Consider the following 20,079-nt stretch of genomic DNA (forward strand, 5'->3'; position numbering starts at 1 on the left):
GGGTCACTCCCCTGGGCTTCCAAACGTGTCAGGTTTTTCTGAAAGACTGCTCACCAGGCAACATCGTGCCTATAGGAAATCGCCAGTAAATCAGGATTTAACGAATGCGTCAACAGCGTCCAATGTGCTGGCAGGAAGCGGGGGCCGGGTCAGGCGGGGCAGGGGGAGCAGCCACCTGGAGAAGGTGACATGCAGACGGAGAAGGGCGTGCCTCTGGGTGACGCTGCTCCAGGATGGCATGCCTGCCTGAGTCTCCCCGCTGCTCTAACCTGGACTGATCTGGGAGAGCCACCACCATTGCCCACTGCCCCCGTCTCTGGCAGGGCCCTCCTTCCCCCGCCCCATCCTGTCCTCAGCGGGCCTGCAGCTGCACCTCTGCTCTCTCCGGCCTCCCCCGGGTCTGCAGGAAGCATGGGAATCAGGTGGCCTCGTGCCTTAGTCCGTTCATCAACGTAGCACACCCACGTTCCGTGCATCAGTGTTCTCCCGTCTGACGGTGGAACTCTCTTAAAGGTCACTGGCACGTCCGCAGCCTATCTCTCCCTTCACACTTGCGTGCTGGGTACGTTAAAGCACATCCAGCTCATAGCTTCCTTTGGCTTCCATGGCACTGCCTGCTCCGGGCTCTCCTGCATTCCTGTTCTTTCTCTCTCTTTTCTCTGCTGGCTCCCCTGCTCCACTTTCATGTGCTCATGGTGAGTATTCACGAAGGTTCTTAGGTCATTGCTCTTTTCTCTGGAAATGGTGTCTTGGAGATTTTATCCAAGCTTCCAGCTTTGGCCACATCCAGTGTTTCATGGATGCACAAATTCTAGTTTTCATCCCTCCACGAGTTCATCCATTCGCTCCATAAACATCTCTGCTCTCCGCTCACTGCGAAGACGCTGTGGTGAATGGCTAGGTTGCGGGTCTCCGTGGTCCCTCGAGGGATCTAATGCAGGAACGAGCAAGCAAGCAGCTGTTCTGTTATAAAGTCTGTCCTGGGTGGAGTTCAGTCCAGGCTGCTCTGGAAGCACCGGACGGTATCTGCCACATGCGTGAGAGTCAGGGATGTTTTCCCAGAGGACTCGAAAATGAGCTGCATCCTGAGAGAGGAGTAGACATGGGCCATGTGAGGAAGGGGAGAAGGAGCAGCCCGGGAGGCAGAGCACGCGTGAGGGCCTGGACTGTGGCTGGGTGACCGGCGTGAGCCCACAGCCACCACAGAGTAGACGGGCAGCTACAAGCAGCTGCCAGGCACCACAGCCACCTCGCTGTCCCTTCTCCTTCTCTCCATGTGACTGCCCTCTCCCAGGATCCACGGATCCAATTCCGACCATCTGCCCTGGCTCCGCTTTCTCCTGGTCCCCATTTCTGCAGGTCCCTGTCCCTTCTCCCCTCAAATAGCCCTTCTTGGACCCTGCCTTCACTCCTCCAGGCCCGATTAGCCTCCTCAGCTGCGGCACTGTTGACGTTTAGGGCCAGATGGTTCTTTGTCCGGGGGGCCGTCCTGGGCTCCAAGGCCTGCCTAGCAGCATCCCTGGCCTCTGCCGGCCAGGAGCACCCCACACATGCCAGTCGTGACAGTCGAACTGTCTCCAGGCTATACCGAACACCCCTGGGGCATAAAACTATCCAGATTGGGAACCACTGTGTTCGGTTAGAGCCACCGCCTCCGGTCCCTTCCCCTCGTCCCCAGCCAACGTGGTACCATCAGGCCATTGTTCTCCATCTCAGTACAGCCTCCCGTGGCTCCCCACTGCCCACCGCAGCAATCCACACCCACAGCCTGGTGTCGGAGGCATCGCAACACCGGCCTCCAGCTTGCAGTGACTTTTCCCGGACCTGTCTCTCCGCTCCGACAGGACGGGGGAGGGGCTGCCTGAGTTAGACAGGAAAAGGGAAAGCAAGCCGAGGTGTCGATTTAGCTATAGGTACGGCAGCCTGGCTGGGGGTGACACGGGTTGCTCAGCAGCATTTTGTAAACTGTTGTGAACAGTTGAGGCACATCCCCCTCTTCTGACTCTGTGTGTGGGCGCTGTGCGTAGGGGAGCCCAACGGCCAGAATGTTGTCACCTCCCTTTCCCTGGGACAGGAGCTTGCTCGATCAGTCCTCAGCATAGCAGCGGCTTTTCTGGTACTTAATGTCTTTGGCTGCATGAGGAAGTGGGAGGAGGGGAGCCATGGGATCTCTGGGTCTTGCGGAGGGGCTCTCCAGTCTCCAAAAGATTGCCAGGCCTTTATTTGACTGGAGAGTAGTACTACCTATTCCAGCTGACCTTCCAATGGCACGAGGAAGGGGAGGAAAAGCAGTCATCTGTGGGAAAGTAAGGGTGATCATAGTAACAGACTTCGAGCGAGCCAAGAGTTCTTTCTAGAAGATAGTGCCAAACTATCACTCCTTCTCGCTTTGGAGAAAACAGTTGGGTTTCCGTAGCAGCAGTGTGAATTCAGAAAACACGGAAGAAGACTCTGAGATCGATGTTCTGCCCATTTCCACAGAGGACAATGGGTGCCTGCGGTGCTCCTGGCCCCAGGCTGCGGGCCGAGCACCGGGTGGGGCTGGGCTGGATGAGACTCAGCCCCTTTCTGGAGTGGCCCGTGGCCAACCGCAAGACTAGGATGCACGTCCAAGTTTTCTGAAGATGTAAACCCGCTTCAGACAGACGGAAGTCTACCTGTCTCAGCTGGAATAATCCCCAAGTGTGTGTGTGCGTGTGTGTGCACGTGTGCGTGTGTGTGTGCACGCACAGGCCATACACCCTTGTAGGACTGGCCTATGCTACCTTTCTCGTCCTTTCAGTAGCTTTCCCTCCTTCCTGCATAAGAAAGACAGTCCTGTCTTTGTGCTCGCCAACCCTTTCTGCTAGTGCGTTGGCATCCAAGGGTTCTCTCCGACCCTGCTCTGCCTCTTGGCCCCTCCACCATCTCATTTCTCCTCTTGCGCTGCCTCTTGGCCTGTCCAGAGGGGGTCCCATCTGCCCCTCACACCCCTTCCCATGACTCATTCTGCCCTCTCTCCAGCCGCCTCCTCTTCTACCCAGAGAGGCCATATCAAGGAAGGGACGGAGGAGCCTGTTGAGGGGGTATTACTGTTACCCTCATCTTACAGGTGAACCCAGAGAGAGGCCTGGAGAGATTATCCAAGGTCTTAGACTAGTGAGTGGTGAAGGTAGGAGTTGGAAAATAGCTCTGCTATTGCTGCTGCCGCCGGGGTCACAGCTGGCTCCAGAACTCTTTTGTTCAAGGTCAGTCCAGGGAGAAGATGTCTGTCGCTGAGATCCCTCTCCCGGGGACAGATACCGTAAACATGAAAACTATATAGATCAGCTCCATGGAGGCACCGGAGAGCAGGCCGGTTCCCACTGGCTGCCCCTATGAGAAGGGAAACGAGGGTCACACCCCATGTCAGGCCAGGGGAGGGGGCAGGCCAGACAGCAGGCCCCTCCCCGACATTGATGGGAACTGGAGGAGAGTATGAATGGAGACCCACGTTCTGGACTCCATACCAGAGTGGGGGGCACACCCAGCACCGGCTTCCAGCCTGGGCCTGCTCCCCTTTACTCCCACTTCAGCCTGCATATCCACCTTGGTCACTCCCTTCTAAACGGTCCCCTTTGGGCCCAGCTGTGGGTAGTAGGGACACAGTCTACCCTTGGGAGGACTGACACGGGGTAAGAGCTACACAGATCCTGAAATCAGGTTCAGGCCATTTGGGTGGAGGATTCCAGGGTTCCAGACATCTGGAGTAAAAGAAAACCAGCAGGTTCGAGCCAAGAGCTCAGAGTTGTGCTTCCAGCTGCCCACACGTTCTCCAGCATTGTCTCCCCTGGCATGTGGCTGTCCTCGTTGTTGAAAGGAGACAATCAGACCACGGTTGTCCTCTACCTCGGATGCTGGCCTGCATCCCTGCCTCACCCCCAGCCCATCTGTCCTTCCCGCTGCCTTACTTCTCTGTCTCGCCCGGCTTGTCGACCTTGGGAAGAGAATGTTTAATCTCCGTGTGTACTGAAGATGCCGGCAGACTGTTGCCTGGGGTGAAGCACAAGAGAAATACATCATCAGTTTGCAAACACGCAAAGCCCAAGGAGCCTCCAGGTTAACGAGTTTCCTCTTAACTTTATTGGATTTTCTAGAAAAATATTTGTGTGGAAGATGGAAGGAAGACAGATGGACCAACCTCACTGCTAGCCTAATTTAAAGACAGGGAGAAAGAGAGAAACTTTTCAGGGCGTCCATCTACCTGCCTTCTGGGCACTTTGGGTGACTGGCTCATGAAGGAGGCGCACAGGCAGCTGGACACTCGAGTGGGCGAGAGAAGGTGAAGGCTCTTCCCCCGCACCTGCGCTGCCCTTGGCAGGTGGGCCGGGACTCTAGCCTCGCAGCCACTCCAGGGCTCGGCAGCAGGACCCAACAACAAAAGTACTGGGTGTGGGTTTTAGTCACATGCGTATGAAGTGTATCCTGACAGCCAGGATGAAGGGGCAGGATGGACCGGAAATAAGACCCCAGTAATGAGTCCAGTGAAGGTCCCAGTCAAAGTTGGGAGTGTGTCTCCAAGCCCACCAGGTCACCCTCCTGCCGCTGGTCTCCAGAGAGACGCTGAAATCTGTCCATGCAGCTGAAGGTGTCCCCAGCACGGCCAGTCAGTGCCTTTGAGTGATCCCTCAGGATCCGGGTGCACCGAGAGGCTTACTGAACTCAAGTATTGCTCTCGCCCACGTGTTCGTTCCAGACGCTGTGACTGAAGAGGGCTTCCGGGGGCATGTGTGGCTTTCAGTGTGACGTAAGACCTTCAAGGCCAGCAGTGGCCCTCGATGCTCTCAGCTCAGACCCAGTCTCATCACCCCCTTTGTCTGCTCCTGGCCTTGCCCAGAGCGACTCTCGATCCCCGTCCCTTCCATGAAGTTGTACCTGCCTCCCAGGGTCAGCGTGCGGATGAACAGGTGAATGTGAAGCCCTGAGAACCGGGGGCCCTTGGAAGGGAGCTAGTTTGCCCATCTGACGACGACATAACCGGCAGTCCTGCTCGGCATGTGGGGTCCCTTCCCCATTGCGTGTAGTTCCCCACAGAGAAGAGCGCATGGACGGGGAGCTCACCACCGCCAGTAACTGACGCGGGCTTCTGTGTTCATGAAAACACAGCCCCCGCCTTCTCTCCGCAGCTGAATGTCCGTCTCCTCACCCGACCACTGTACCTCCCATGAGCTGTCAAAGTACTGTCCCCGGAGACTGTGCCGGAGCCAGCCACCGGCCTGCGGGTTCCACAGGCCTCATCTGGGTTAGTCATCCCACGACCCCGTGAGCCCTGTCCGGTTCTCCCCGCCGTCTCACAGATGGGGTGAGCAAGGCTGAGAGAGGTGGACCAGTGCTACCCAGGTCATGCACGAGTAATGGCGGGCCTGCTGCTTCCAGAGACCAGGCCCTTCAGACTAGGCGAGGGCGTCTCAACTCCAGCACTGTTGGCCTTAATACCAGATAATTCTTTGTTGTGGGGACTGTCCTGTGCACTGTAGGTGTTTGCCAGTATCCCTGGCCCCTCCCATGGGATGCCAGTAACACCCCCCTTCCCCAGTCATCAAAAATGCCTCCAAACACTGCCCCATGGCTCCTGGATGGATGGATGGATGGATGGATGGATGGATGGATGGATGGATGGATAGATGATGATGATGATAGATAGATAGATAGATAGATAGATAGATAGATAGATAGATATAGATAGATAGATAGATAGATAGAAGCAAGATCAGCCCAGTTGAGAACTGCTGCCCCAGGCTGGTTGCTTCTTGCCTGCTAGTGGTGGCCCTGGGCCATTCCAAGGTCAGCCCTGTACCTGGGCCCTAACTCCTCTCACGCCTGCCTCTTTCAGAACATGGCTCCTTTAGATGTTTCCTCTTAAGAGCATCTTTCCTCTCTGCTGCTCCATCCAGTGCAAGACAGTGAACCCCAGGCTGGGTGCTGTGGCCTGTCATCCCAGCCCTCAGATGGGCATTGCCCAGAGAGAAGTCTATGTCGCCACCAGCCAGGCGCTCCCTTCTCAATGCGCAGCGGCTGTCCTCCAGAGACTCCTGCTAAGCACAGAAGGCCGTAAGGTTGTCCATCCTGGACCACCCCGCCCCATCCTTGGTTCCCCTCTTCCAGGGCAGGAGCAAAGGGGCTAAAGGGCCAGGAGGGGGTCTCCTCCTCCTCAGCCCCTTACTGGCCTGTCTGTAAGGGGCTGAGCCCTCCCCCCCCGCCAATGGCCCCCCTCGGCCAGGCCAGCCTGAGCAAGCACTGCTACCTTCCCAAATCTACTTCTGACTCCGAGATTCGTTTAATAAACCCATTCATCACCGGTCATTCTGGAAGCCTGACAGGCTGTAGAATGGGAATCAGAAAACCTCCCCTCGCTTCCTGCACCCCCTGCTCCTGTGTTCTGCTTCCCTCTCTCCTGTCTTGCAGATGTGGCCAGAGAGCTGTGTTCCTCTGAGAAACTGTGAGGCTGAATTATTTCAATGCCAGTAAAGCCCCAGCTAATGGAAAGTCCACTTAGTGTAAAGGCTTCGATCCCCTGTCCGTGCATGTACGCATTCTCCCCTTGGGCGTCTTAAGGGGATTTCCTCCGAGCCAGCCCCAGCCGGGTACCATCTGCGCTCCTTCCAGAGAGGCATTAGAGGATGTGCTGTCTCAGATGTCAAGAGAAGCACCGCTCCCCTCCCACCCTCACGCCAGCCCCAGCACTTCGTTTGTAAAGCCCCTGGGATATTATAAAAGAGGAAATGCCAAGATGAGCTTTCAGAAATTGTGGTATATTTCAAGTTTTTATGTTTAATTAGTTAATGCTTTTAACATAAAAAATATGAAGTCAGTGTATTGTAATCAAAATAATTACAGGATTTATTTTTTAAACACCAATTCATGGTTCACAGCAGCTGTGTGGGTGGTTAATGGGTCAGAAGGATGGACCTTATCTTCTTTCCACATCACTGACTGTCTGTTTAACCTCATTTCTCGACAATGGCAGAAATCTAAAGCTGAGGCCAGTTGTATGGTGGGCCGGGGCAGTGGCTCCCTGGCAGCCCTGCCCTTGGGCTTGGGCCTGGGCTTCAGGCCTTTCTCTCCCCTCCCCATGTAGAATTCTCTGGACACACACCCAACACCGGCTTCCACCTTCTAGATCACAACTCCAGATGTCCAGAGCCCCAGAATCCCCCATCCAAATGGCCCTAGCTTGACATCAGGACCTGCGCGGATCTCCCGAGGGTAGACTGTGTCCCTAGCGCACACCTAGGCCCAACGGGGGTCATTTAAAGGGGAGTGACCAAGCGAGTGTGGATAAGCAGATAGGGGAGTTGATGATGGGAGAGGGAGCCAGGGCAGAAAGAAGAGGGGAACAGGCCCAGGAAGCCAGCTCTGTGTGTGCTCCACTCTGGTGTGGAGTCCGTGGGGTATGGGCCTCCATTCATACTCTTCCCCAGTGCCCATCCATGTCAGGGAGCGGTCCGCTCTCTCAGCTGCCCCCTCCCTAGTCCCCTGCATGGGCTGTGACCTTTGTTCCCCTTCTCATAGGGGCTGCCAGTGGGAACTGTCCAGCTCTCTGCTGTCAAAGTGGAGGTGATCTATAGTTTTCATATTTACAACCTGCAAGAGTGATCTCAGGGACAGACATTACCTGTGATTAAACTTGGATAGAGGGAGCCGGGACACTGGCAGCAGCAGCAACAGCCGGAGAGCCGGAGAGAGTCGGTCCGGGGAGAGTTGCATAACTTCTGTGAGCCTTCCATCATGTAGAATGGGAACAATGATAATATCTATCTAGTAGGATTCTTATGAAGACTAAAGTCATCTGTGCCAAGCCCCCAGGACAGTGCCTAGCACATAGTAAGTGCTCAGGAGATGTTGGCCATCAGTAACAGGGTCACGATTACTGTATCACCTCTGTGCGTACAGACGTCTTTCCCTTTCAGCTTCTCCTGGAGGGAAGCAAATGGCAGGTGTAGCATGGTGATGTCCAAGGCCAGAGGAGAATTTCTTGATACGTCCCAAGGAGTACATTTCATTGCATTTAGTATTTAAAAATTTAAATATATATAGATCTAGAAATAGGTGGAAGAGTATAAAGAGCTCCCCTAGCCATCCCCAGGCCTCAAGAACTCTCAACTCACAGCCAGTCTTTTACCCATTTGTATTTCCATCCAACCCCCAGGGAGGGCCTTCTGGTCTAGATCTTCTGCCAACACCAGCAATTTGAAAAGGGACATGAGAATCCACATGTAGGACCCTAGGGGGACAGTGGCTCCCCCTGGGCTGGTGGCCCCATCCAGGTATCAGGGACAGGGAAGGTCCCAAATCAGGTGAGACAGTGTTCTGCATCCAGGTGGTCCGGGGAGGCAACAGAAGGACCCAAGCCTGTGGGCAAGGAGGGGAACAAGCCAGGGCACAGAAAGACACTGAAGATGTCTCCAGATAGTGGAAGTCAGGAGAGGCGCAGGGGCTAGGAGGGGGCTGTTGCGAGCTAGGAAAGGTGCAGGACAAGGAGCACGTGAACACCGGCTCAGCATACAGGACACGTGGTCCTAGAGTAGGGGCCGGCCAGCTAAGGGACCCTTTTTACATTCTTGGGCCAAGGAGAAGTAGCTGACGAGCAGCCTGGTCCAGAGGCTGAGGGCCAGCTGGCCAGCTGGGCTGGAGTGGAGAAGGGGTCCTGCCCTTGACGGGTCCTCTCTGCAGCTTTCCCCAGGGCACCAATTCCCTGGTCACCTTCTTTGCCCAGTGATGAGGCACCTACTTCACAGCCTGGGAGGTTCACATTTCCGTCGCTCTGACCTAAGAACTAGAAGTGGTTTGGGCTCCTTCAGCAGCTAGTTGTGCTCTGATCTCCAGCATTTCGTGGAATAACGGAGAAACATTCCTTGTGATGACCCTCCAATGCAGTGCCCCTTTCCTCTCCCCACCCTCCTTGTCTCTTCGCTTTCTCATCTTCCCTCCCTGCAGGAGCTCTGGGGCCCAATGATCTGGAGTCCTGGAGTGCACACACCTGCTGGGATAATTTTCTGTCTCGTGACCTGCTGTCCCTCTGCTCTTCTTCCACTCCCTCCCTCGGCACACTCCCTGTTCCCTTTGTCCCACCCTCTGCCTCTTATTGTAACACTCCTGTTCTCAAGACACTGATTGCAGACTCCTTTTCAAAGAAGGGACGTTCTAAAGACAGCTGGGGTGACCTGCCAGGTAGCTGCTTGTAGTGTCAAGTGTGGGGAATAGATATGGATCCAAACAGAGAAACTAGAGGCCACATGGCTGGGGTGGGGTGTTCTTCAAGCTTCCCTGCCTCAAGCCCAGAATTGTTCAGCACCTCCCAGAGGTGGCCTGCGGGTCCAGGCCAGTCCCCTTCTCAGGTGTGGGCATGGAGACTTCAGTGGGGGCATGATCTGGGAGTCTCTGGCTCGTGGGTCCTATTTTCCAAGGTGACTGTTGATGGTCTATTCCTGCTCGGACCTCCAGTGCTGTACCTATTCTCACACAGTCCCAAATGTGACCCACCGGGCTTCCTGGGATCCTGATGTGACCCTTCTGGCCTCTTCCCCTGCAGATCTGGGCCTTCACATATACCCAGCAAATCCTCCAGGAAGAGCTGTGCCTGTCCGTCATCACCATGTTCCCAGGCGCCCCAGTGGTCCTTGTCCTCTGCAAGAACGGAGATGACAAACAGGTGGGTGCACCCGGGCTGTGGCTGCCTTCCGTGACGGGACTGCCTGTGTAGGCCAAAGTCTCGTGTGCAAGACCAGGGAGAAACTCTAGAAGCGGAGGGGCTGATCAGAGAGAGGCCCTTCTGGTTAGGAGCAGAGGGGAGCAGCAGCAGCTGTCAGCTTGCCCCCGAATGCCTGTGGACCGGGCCGGGCCCCAGTGGGCACGCGCATCTTGTACTGGCCTGTCTAACTCCGATGCCCACCTGGCATCCCGGGGCAGGCGAGCACTGGGGCAAAGCCTTCATGGCGGCAGGATGAGCAGTGCTGGAATCTTGGCCTCTGGGGACCTTGGGCCCTGGTGGGGTGTCCACTGTGGGTGCACCATATGCCCTGTCCAGCCCAAGCTGTTGACCCCATGGCAGTCTCCTGCCAGTTGGGCACTGGCATTAGACAGACATTCAGACTCCCTTTGTATGGCTCACTAGCTGTGTGACCCACGGGAGGTCACCGGACTCCGGTTCCTTCCTCTCTGAAATGGAGGTGAGGAGGCCCGCCCCACGGGGCAGCTGTCTAGAGTGGCTAACGGGAGTGGGCCCTCGTACCTGCGCCGTGGCAGTTCCCCAAAACTTGTTCCTTGTCACGTGAGGTGAAGTCTGGGGAGCCGTGGCATGAGACCCCCTTCTCTGTTCGGGCCCTCTGTGCGCTGAAGGGCGGTGGAGGAGCCCGGGCTGCTGGTGTCGGGTGGGTGCTGCCCAGAAGCCTGTCGGCCCTTCTGCACGCCGTCCCCCCGCTCGCTCCCGCACCTCCTTGACCTGCAGATGCTGAGTGAGCGTTGTTTCTTTGGTTGCTCCTGTGACTAACGCATGTCACATTCTCTGGCCTATTGCTTGGAAAGTTATTGCCTTCTAATGAGTTTTCCTAGCAAACATATTGATTTTGCTTTTACCTTTTTATCCAAAAACAAAAAACAACAAAAAACCAAACACAAACCCCAGCAATAATACCTGGCAAAGCAGTTAGCTGCAGGTTTATTCCTCCGTGAGACCGTGAAGTCGAGTCTCTGGGTGACCCTAGCCACGGGGCGTAAACATGTCTGCTTATTCTGGAGCTCCTGATATTACTGATAGAACCCGGGCCCTTAGCCAGAGAACGCCGGCTCACGCTCTCTCCTCTCCGTCTTCTCAGCAATGGACCAAGACTGGTTCCCGCATCGAGCACATAGCATCCCACCTCTGCCTAGACACGGACATGTTTGGTGATGGCTCTGAGAATGGCAGGGAAATAGTGGTCAACCCATGTGAGTCGTCACTTATGAGCCAGCACTGGGACCTGGTGAGCTCTTGAGGACCCGAGCCGGAACCAGTGGGGCTGTGGGTGACATTTCCCCGGATGACAAGCAGACTGGCAATCAGGCTACGAGCAGCCCTCAGCTACTGTAGATCCTCAGAACTGGGAGGTGAAGACGGAGCCCCCTGGGCAGGAGCAGACGTCTCAAGGAGGATGGAGGAAGGGATTGCAAGCCACGTGGGGCTCAGGGACAGATCCCACGTGTTCTCCATGCTGTTCCAGTCCGGTCTTGGCCTGGTCTGCCCCTCACTGGAATCTGGGGAGAGAGATCTCACAGGAAGTGTTATGTTGTTCCCTTTCTTACAGAGGAGGCCAGAGAGAAAAGCTTTTTTTGTCACGGGGCCAGGACTGAATTGAGAGAGAGAAAGAATGGAGGTTGTTTTCAAAACAAATAAAGGAACCTTAGAAGTTTTCTCTGTGCATCTCTTCCTTTGTTTCTACTAATGTTAGCAGAGCGCTGAACTGAGTTCTCAGTCTTTCAGCAGAGTAGACAAAGAGGACAGGGAAATAGGAGACCTGTGCTCTTATCCTGGGCTGCCTCCAACAGGCTGTGTGACCTTAAAAAGACACACAACTTCCCTGGCCCTTCATCTCCCAATACATCACACTGGGGAGCAGGAGCAGATCCATGGTTCTTACCCAGGAATACAGTCTCTCATCCAGAGAAATTGTGTCTGTTCAGGGGCTCCAGATTCCAGCTTCAGGAGAACCCAGGGGGCCCAGCCTCCTCAGTTGATTCTGATGCCCCGCCCTGGTTGGAGCCACTGCTCTAGATGTCTCTGTGGGCCCTTGTGGCTTTATAGTCTGTGGCCACTAGCCGGCCGTTTCTTACTCTAAGAAATTCCCAGCGTGTCCTGGGAATTGCGCACTGTGTTTGTCCATACTTGTTCACTGGGGTTTAAGAAAAGAACCAGCTCAGGGGCACCTGCATGGCTCAGTCAGTTAAGCATCTGCCTTCGGCTCAGGTCATGATCCCAGGATGCTGGGATCAAGTCCCACGTCAGGCTCCCTGCTAAGTGGGGAGTCTGCTTCTCCCTCTGCCCCTTCCCCTGCTCTTGCTCATTCTCTCTCTCTCTTTCAAATAAATAAAAATCTTTAAAAAAAAAAAAAAAAGAAAGAAAGAAAAGAACCAATCCATATTGTTTAAAAATTCCCAAAATAGGCCCATACATTCTCTGCCGAAGTACATTCGCTGTGAGCTGTTTGGTAATGGTCTTCGTTATCTACTGCTGAGTGACAAATTACCCCCAAAAACTTCGCAGCTTAAAGCAACACACATTTGTTATCAAACGGTTTCTATGGGCCAGAATCTAGACACAGCTTCGTGGGGTCCCCGTCTTCAGTGACTAAAAGGGCTGCAATCCAGGTGTTGTCAGGGGCTCTGGTCCTCTCAAGGTTCAACCAGGAGGATCTGTCCCAGGCTCACTCAGTGCTTGTTGGCAGGATTTGGTTCTCACGGCCTGTTGGCCAGAAGCTGCCCTCGATTCCTTGCTATACAGGCCTCTCCAACATAACAGCTCACTTGACCGGAGCAAGCAAGCCCAGGAGACGGGGGTCCCAGCAAGACAGAAGTTACAGTCTTCTAGAGCCTAATCTCACAAGTTACCATCCATCACACTAGGCTCAGCCGACACTTAAGGGGAGGGAATTACAAGAGAGCTGATGCCAGGAGGTGGGATTGTTGGGAGGCATTTTCGATTCCGGCTGTCACAGTAGCTACTCTGCTCTAAACAGGTGTCTGTCTCCCCTTCATCCAGAAAGCCTGCTCAAGCTCACCGTTACTGAGGACTACTGCAGGGTAGGAAGGCAAGGACTGAGTGCGCACACCCAGAATCTTCTCTGCAGGTTGTATTTGTTTACACGATCTTCCTATTACCTTCTTTAGTTATGATTTGGCTCTTTTGTGGGACTGTTTCCTTCCCCGCTGTGAAAAGGAGAGGAGGCCATGGGATAAACAAAGACGTCTATTGAAGAAGAGGGTCATATGACTCCTTGAGCTGTGTCCACAGGGCTTAAACTGGCCTGGCAGAGAAGAAGGAAAGACCAGATAGGTTCAGCAGCACCCTCTCCCCTGAGTAGGGGAAACAGGCACCGCACTAAGAGAACTCAAGGAGCCAATGTCCTCACCTGTTCTTGGTCTCCCTGGTGTCTCTTGCCTTATTCCCACCATTAGGCTGGGCACATCAAGCTCCCAGTGAATGTTTTCCTAAATGGATGACTGGAAAAGCTATTCATCGTCCAAGACGAAGTAACTTTACTCACGTTTTCTTACCCCTATAAGGTCACAGAGTGTAGGTGGCTCTAGGTCCCTTCTTGAACACCCCAGGAAATGGGGACACATTGTCCCAGGAGGATAAACATTTTTTATCTGGGCTGCTTTGATGTGGCCAAAGAGCTGGCACTCAGCAATGTCATTGACTTCAGCGACCCTACCGACCTCCCCCGTACTAGTGAAAGGCCTTGGGATATTAACAAAGCATGTGGACAGCAAGCCACTAATGGAGACATGGACAGTGCACATGTGAGCTACAGGGCACGTGCCTCAAGGCTTCTCTAGCAGGTTGTAGGGGTTATAACTGATGAGGCGAATAGGAATCACGACAACCGTGTAGAGTTATCCAACCTCTATTCACTAAGCTGGTGGTGGTGAAGCCAAAGCAAGGGTAATCTGTGATTTGAAAGCAGTAATCACAATAGTTCCAAACCTCCCCCAGCTCAGGACAATGCTGACGATGCCCTGACGGGACAGAGACCCTCTCTAGAACACCTTGGCCTGCGATCGCACAGCAGAGTGAGTGTGGTCAAGCTTTGCCTGGCGGTCAGGTCTTTCAGTGGATGCTGAATCAGAGCTCTTAGTCAACTTGATCATTGAGTTTGATGCCAAATTTCAGTAACCTGGAAAAGCTCACTCAGTAGGCCACCAGCAGTCATAGGTGAAAATAAAAGTTTGTCAAATGACATCAACGCATGAAAACAGAAGGGACCTACAGTCTTCATATTCTAAGGGCTCCCAAAATTGAGACGCCCCCGAACCAAGCTTGGGGTCACTACCCTGGAGCAGTCTCACCACACCACTAGGTGAGAAGGTGGCCAGGTGTGGCAGAAGCCCCCTCGCCTGGGATCACATCTGGCTAGTGGGCTCAGACACAAAAAATAAGAGGGTGACTGAGTGGCTCAGTCGGTTAAGCGTCTGCCTTTGGCTCAGGTCAGAATCTCAGGGTCCTAGGATCGAGCCCCACGTTGGGCTCCCTGCTCAGCAGGGAGTCTGTTTCTCCCTCTCCCTCTGCCTGCTGCTCCCCTTGCTTATATTCTCTCTCTCCCTCTGTCAAATAAATTAAGTCTTTAAAAAAAATAAGGGCGGCTAAGTATCTTAATGGTGTGGTGTGCAAATTAAGTGGGAGGGATTTTATACATATGTTTTTTATATATTACTGGAAAGAAGAGGGGCAGGGGATTAGAGCTGTATTAGAGTTGGAAGGGTGACGATATTGAGCGGACAGGAAGAAATGGGAGCTTTTGGGCAATTCTAGGAGCAGCATAGGTGGCCAAGCTGGGTGCCATATTGAATCTGAGCCTGGATCTCTTGCCAGTTTGTTTCCTTATGTGTTGTATAATTCCTTTGTGTGAGCTCATCTTCAGCAAGAATCATTTTCTCTGGGCATCCCAGGTGCCCAGGTTGTGGAGGCATATCCCAGGGAAGGTTCCAGTCTGCCTCTGTTGGTTCCCATTGATTTTAAACCAGTTTATACATTGATTTCTCTGATTGTGATTTCCATTCTGTGAAAGTGATGGGAATTTGGACCCCCTGTCTACACTTGGCACCAGCATGGTTTTCAATCTTTTACAAATTATCTTTTCTCTACCCAAATTATTGTCCTGCTGTTATACCATCACCATTCACCCAGCTGGTGGGTGGGGACTGTTAGCCCCGTTAAGCCACCAACTGTAGGTAGGGTCTTGTTTGTGGTCCCAGCCACCTAGGAGTCCGTGGCCTTCACATCTTGCCTCTTCTTGGGATTTGGAACTCCAGCCATCTGGATTCAATTCCTCTGTAGCTCACACTCACCACCCTGGCTTTGAATTCACACTCGTTTTTGAAATCTGGGATTTCCCGTTCCTTTCAAGTGCAGCTGTGATTTCAAATTGTTTTACTGTATTTTATACAATATTTACATATGTGTGTGGGAGGGGGCTGCCTATATCAGCTCAGACCAAAATTCCTTATGGTTGTAATTAGCTGTCACCACTGTCTTTCCCACTGGCTGCGGACACCATATCTTAGTGTAGACACCCAATAAATTTCTGTGAATGAGTGAGCAAATAAGCCTGTGACTCTTCAGTACCACTTCCTAATTACCTCCTGGCTATAGCTATCAGACATTAGGGTTTTAAAAAGACAGAAATGCAGGACCAAGAAGACAAATTTATAACAATGAAATCTTGTTATAATACCCATAGATTTAAGGATCATGCATATTTTACTTCATAATGACAGAATTTAATACTGAAAGTGCTAACTGGAAAGAGCTATCAGTAATGGAAATCTTTAATACTGCCATAGAGCCCAGCAAGAGAGAATCTGTTCTCATAAACTCTGGGGGTTGGTGACACAAGAGTAGGCGGGCAGCACGTGCATTTCACCCGCAAGAATCTCGGGCATTTTCCCCAGGGTTTAGCCGCGTGAGTCCTGGCTGGCCTTCACGGACAGGCTCACCTTTTACCTCGGTTCGGGGGGGGTTACCTATACAGATTTAAGGCCCCTCCCTTTCCCCACTGTACATGCTGAGCCGCCGTCCTCCATGCCCCCCCGGAGAGCCGGTGCCCTAACCTGTCTGTTCCCTTAGCATGTGACCACACCTGGGCAGCATCGGGCACCCAGAGGAGACAGTGAAAGTTTGCGGGTTCCAGGAAAAGTCTAGCAGCTGCATGGACACGGAGGCCTCTGCGGCCTCGCAGGTGGTGGGCGGGAGCCTCCTCTCTCCAACATGCATGAGCCAAACCTCGCAGGCTCCCCGGCGGTCTGAGGTCTCAGGCAGCCCGACTCGGATTAGCACCATCCGAAGCTCCGAGCGCTTTTCCATTTGCCATGGAGCCGACTAATTTAATGAAGCCGTCACAGCGCACACCTCAGGGCTTATTGGAAAAGGACTGGAGCACGACATTATTTCGCAGCAGTAGATTGCATCATTTTCATTTCACGGCTTTCCAATGGGAAATAATAAAAGAAAATTACAAACATAACGAAGAAAGAAAGGAGGGGAAAAAAACCACACACACAACCAAAACCTTGGATGAGAGACGCATTCTCTGCTGCGACAGGGCTGGTTACCTTATTCATTTGAGCCAGTAAATATTATCTGGCTTCGCTCGGCAGGAAGGAGCGGCCCAGGATGCCTCCACCTGCTGCTGGAGATAACGGGCTGCCATAACTCACTGTCCAGCGCAGCCAGGAGTGCTGACACCCCGGTGGAAGGCTCACTGCATGGCCTCGAGAGAGACTCCAGCTTCCGAGGGCACCTCCCGCCCTGGGCCGGCCGCAGCGCCGGTGACAGCAGGGCAAGCTGGGGGGCTGCGGGGGTGCACCGTGTGCATGGTGCCTCCCTGCACCCGCTGAAAGACGGCTTCCCAGCGGGGCTTCAGGCATCCCCAGAACCAGAGGAAAGAAAAGGAGTCCCCGCCCCCATCCTTTTCTGCAGGGTGCTTTGGTGTGACAAGGTGAGCTGACAGCCAGAGGCTGAATAGGAGACAACAGACGGACCGAGCTCTGTTCCAGAGTGTTCTCATTCATCGCACGGAGGTGTAAGATCAAGGGAGGCAGCTGGCTCAGCTGGGACTTTCATGCTTTCCGGCGGGTCTGTCCTTCAACTTCGGAGATGCCCTGCACCTGTCCTCACACGGAGGAGACCGAACCCCTTCACTCCGCCCACACCCAGGTCCTCTCCTGCCTTTTACTGAAAATAACTTTTCTCGTCTGTGAATGCAGGAGATGGAGGCCATGTGGAACGAGCTGCTTCTTTCCACCAGTAGCCTCCTTTGAGCCGACCCCTCACCTGTGCCTTGGGCCTCCTCCAATCCTCTCTCTCCTGCAGTTAATGCTGCCCCTTCAGCCAACCCTTCCTCATTCACTGCATAGGACCCTAATTTCTCCCACCCTGACTTAGAGGAAAAAGCCTTCCCTTGAGCCCGATCTCCCCTTTTCTTTGATCAACATGCTCCTATAAAGCACCGTAGTTAGCCCCATGGACTGGGGTCAGAGAAAGTGGGTTCAGATCCTGGCTCCTCCTGTTCCTAGCTGTGTGACTAGGGACAAATTACTTAACTTCTCTGAGCTCAATTTCCTCTTCTGTCGATGGGGCAATAGTCCTACCTATCTCATCATTTTACTGTGAGATAAAGTGAAATGTGGAGTTCTCAGTACAGAGCCAGGAACATAGCATATCTTTAAAAATGCTTGTTGTCATTATAGTTTTATTGTGAAGATGCAACATCCATGTCCAGACCAGAGGGCAGAGTGTCAAAGGCACAGCGAATCCTCAGAGATCACATAGAAGTCAGGCTGGGCCTACGACTCCCCTGTGGGTTTGCCTAGGGTCACAGAGGACCTGACCCCGGCAGCACCACTCTTGGGTTCGAAATTGGTGACCAGCCCAGGAGGGGAAGAAAGCAGAGGAGAGCAGTGTAGGAAACGGGGTCCCCCTGGCCAGTCTTGGCCCTTTGTTGCCTGCAGCTCTTGACTGTTCCCCGCACTGGGTGTTTCGTCGGCCTCTGTGTTCCTTCCCACCTGCACCCATCACTCCGGTCTGTCTCCTGTGTGCTAGCCAGCATGTGCCACAGTCCACGCTGAGCCCTGGGGGAAGCCATGCCGCCAACGGTGTCCTGATCCAGGAGAACAGAGACAACCATGTGGATAACAGGGCCTGGCAGAGCATGTCCGGCCTGGCCCACACCTCCAGAAGCTTCCCCTCATGCTCAGAGACAGTCATACCCCACCCCAACACCCGGGAGATAGCTCAGCCCTGCTTCCTACCCTCAGCTCTCAGACCTGAACTCTGCCTGTCTTCTCCGGCCAGCCTGGTGCCTGCACGATTTTCAGTTTGGGAAGGTCCCCCAGACGCTGTCAGAACACTGCATCCAGCACCCCATGCCCTGGGCTTCCACCTGCCTTCCGGTGGGGTCCCCTACTCAGGGAGCAGGGACGGATCTCTCACAAAGTGGGGTGCGGGCATTCTAGAGCCACTGATGGTTTTACAAGACACATGGTCTTGAAGGGGGGATGGTAAAGACCCAAAGCACTTCAGACAGAATGTTGTGTCAGAAAGGAAGCTCAAAGAAAGAACTCCAAGGTTCCATGGAAGACACAACCCCGTGTAAGAACTTGAAGCATAAGTGGGATTTCAAAACGATGGAGGGGGGACGTGTGCTCGGGGATAAAAACAGCTGAGCAAAGGCACAAAGAGGCAGGACAATATGGGCCTTTTTCAGGGGGTGTGGAACAAGTCGACCACCCGTGGTATAGAAGACACAGAAGAGAGTGTGGGTCCGAGAGGAGGACTCAAATGCCAGGCAGAAGATTCTGAACTTGATTGGGCAGGTAGCTGTGAGCCACTGAAGGTGGTAGAGCAAGAGAGTAATATTGACCAGCATGTTAGAGGAGGAAGGTGGATCAAGTGGCAGGAAGTAGGGGGCTTTGGAGGTGAGATTCTGTGAAGAAGAGCCTGTTAGAGACTCTAGAAATAGTCCAAGAGAGATTACAAACCTAAACCATGTCACCATCAGTCAGAGTGGAAGGTAGACCGGACTCTAAGCGACTGTGGTGTTGTGGTGTCGGCCCTGGGAGGAGAGCAGAAGGTGAGGGGAGCCGGAGGAGCAAGGGGGGAGAATGGCCTCCAGGCCAAGGATGTCCTGTTCTACCTGCTGAACAAATGCCTTCATAGTCCCATATTTAATTGTTCTATTTGAGTATCTGATAACCAGGCTTAATTAGTTAATTATAAACATTTTAGACGCACAAAAGAGTAGCATAGCAACCACTTACACAGCACTTAACTCTGTGCTCGGCATTGTTCTGAGAGCTTTAAAGATTTTAACTTAGTCAATCCTCATGAAAGTAACAGCTATGTGATAATACTACTACTGTTATCTCTGTCTTACGAATGAGTACCTTGGGGGCCGAGAAGGTTAAGTCATTTACGCAAAGTCATACAACTGGTCGTAGATGTGAGGCTTGGGTCCAAGAAGTCCTCTCCAGAGTCCTGGGTTCCTAACCGCTAGGCTCTGCTGCTCCTTGCGTTGAGGATAAAAATCGCAAATGCTAGTGTTCCTGCCAGAAAGAAAATCATGAGTGGAGCTTGAAATTAAGTAATTCTGCACGTTGAACACCTGGTTAGCCACACTGACCTCAGATTCATTCACCCACCAACCACTTATTAGGTAAAGAAGGGAGAAAGGAATTAGCATTTAGTATGCTATTATTATGTGCCAACTGTATGCATATGTGCTCTGCAGTCCCTGTTCTATTGGATGCTAACAGCAGTCCGCTGAAGTAGGTATTATGCTCATGATTTCACAGATGAGGAACTTGAGCCTCAGAGAAGTTAAATAACTGGTCAAGGTTGCCCAGATTCTGTAAGTGGCAGAGCGGCCTGCCTCTTCTCAGTGGCCATGCTGCTTTGCAAAATACAGGGCAGGTCAGACCCCTTAATGTATATGGAGATCACCAAGCAGTTAAGTACTAGGCGCCTGTTACATGGCCAGCATTCTGCCTGGAGCTGGCCACCGGGCCTTGCCTTCAAGAACAGCAAACAGAGGAGAGAAACAGGTTTTATATTGGAGAGAGTTGGGACAGGGGGAAGATGTGCTCCCAGCTATAACAGAGGTCACTGCAGTGCAAGGGGCACCAAGGGGGATGGGAAAGCCTCTCAGGGGATGGGATGGCTAATAGGACAAGAGGAAGAGAGGGTGCAGTCCCAGCCCCAGGAACCCACTTTGGCTTCTCCACACTGTCTTTCAGTACCTGGCTCAACTTTGGCTGTAATAAGATGGACTCATTATCGGTCACCTGGGGGGCTCCGTTGGTTAAGCATCT

At 53.2% G+C, this 20,079-nt stretch overlaps 1 protein-coding gene across 1 annotated transcript in view; it reads left to right on the top strand.

Annotated features, from left to right (window-relative positions):
• GALNT14 (polypeptide N-acetylgalactosaminyltransferase 14) overlaps window positions 1-11,389 on the top strand; it is a 224,200-nt gene extending 212,811 nt beyond the window's left edge. Inside the window, exons 14-15 of the mRNA XM_034657296.1 lie at window positions 9,551-9,670; window positions 10,833-11,389. Coding sequence (XP_034513187.1) covers window positions 9,551-9,670; window positions 10,833-10,991 — 279 coding nt within the window. The 3' untranslated portion in view covers window positions 10,992-11,389. The remainder of the gene's footprint in view (window positions 1-9,550; window positions 9,671-10,832) is intronic.
• The last annotated feature ends 8,690 nt before the right edge of the window (window positions 11,390-20,079 follow it).

This window comes from Ailuropoda melanoleuca, chromosome 4 (genome assembly GCF_002007445.2).
Source record: "Ailuropoda melanoleuca isolate Jingjing chromosome 4, ASM200744v2, whole genome shotgun sequence".
NCBI lineage: Eukaryota > Metazoa > Chordata > Mammalia > Carnivora > Ursidae > Ailuropoda > Ailuropoda melanoleuca.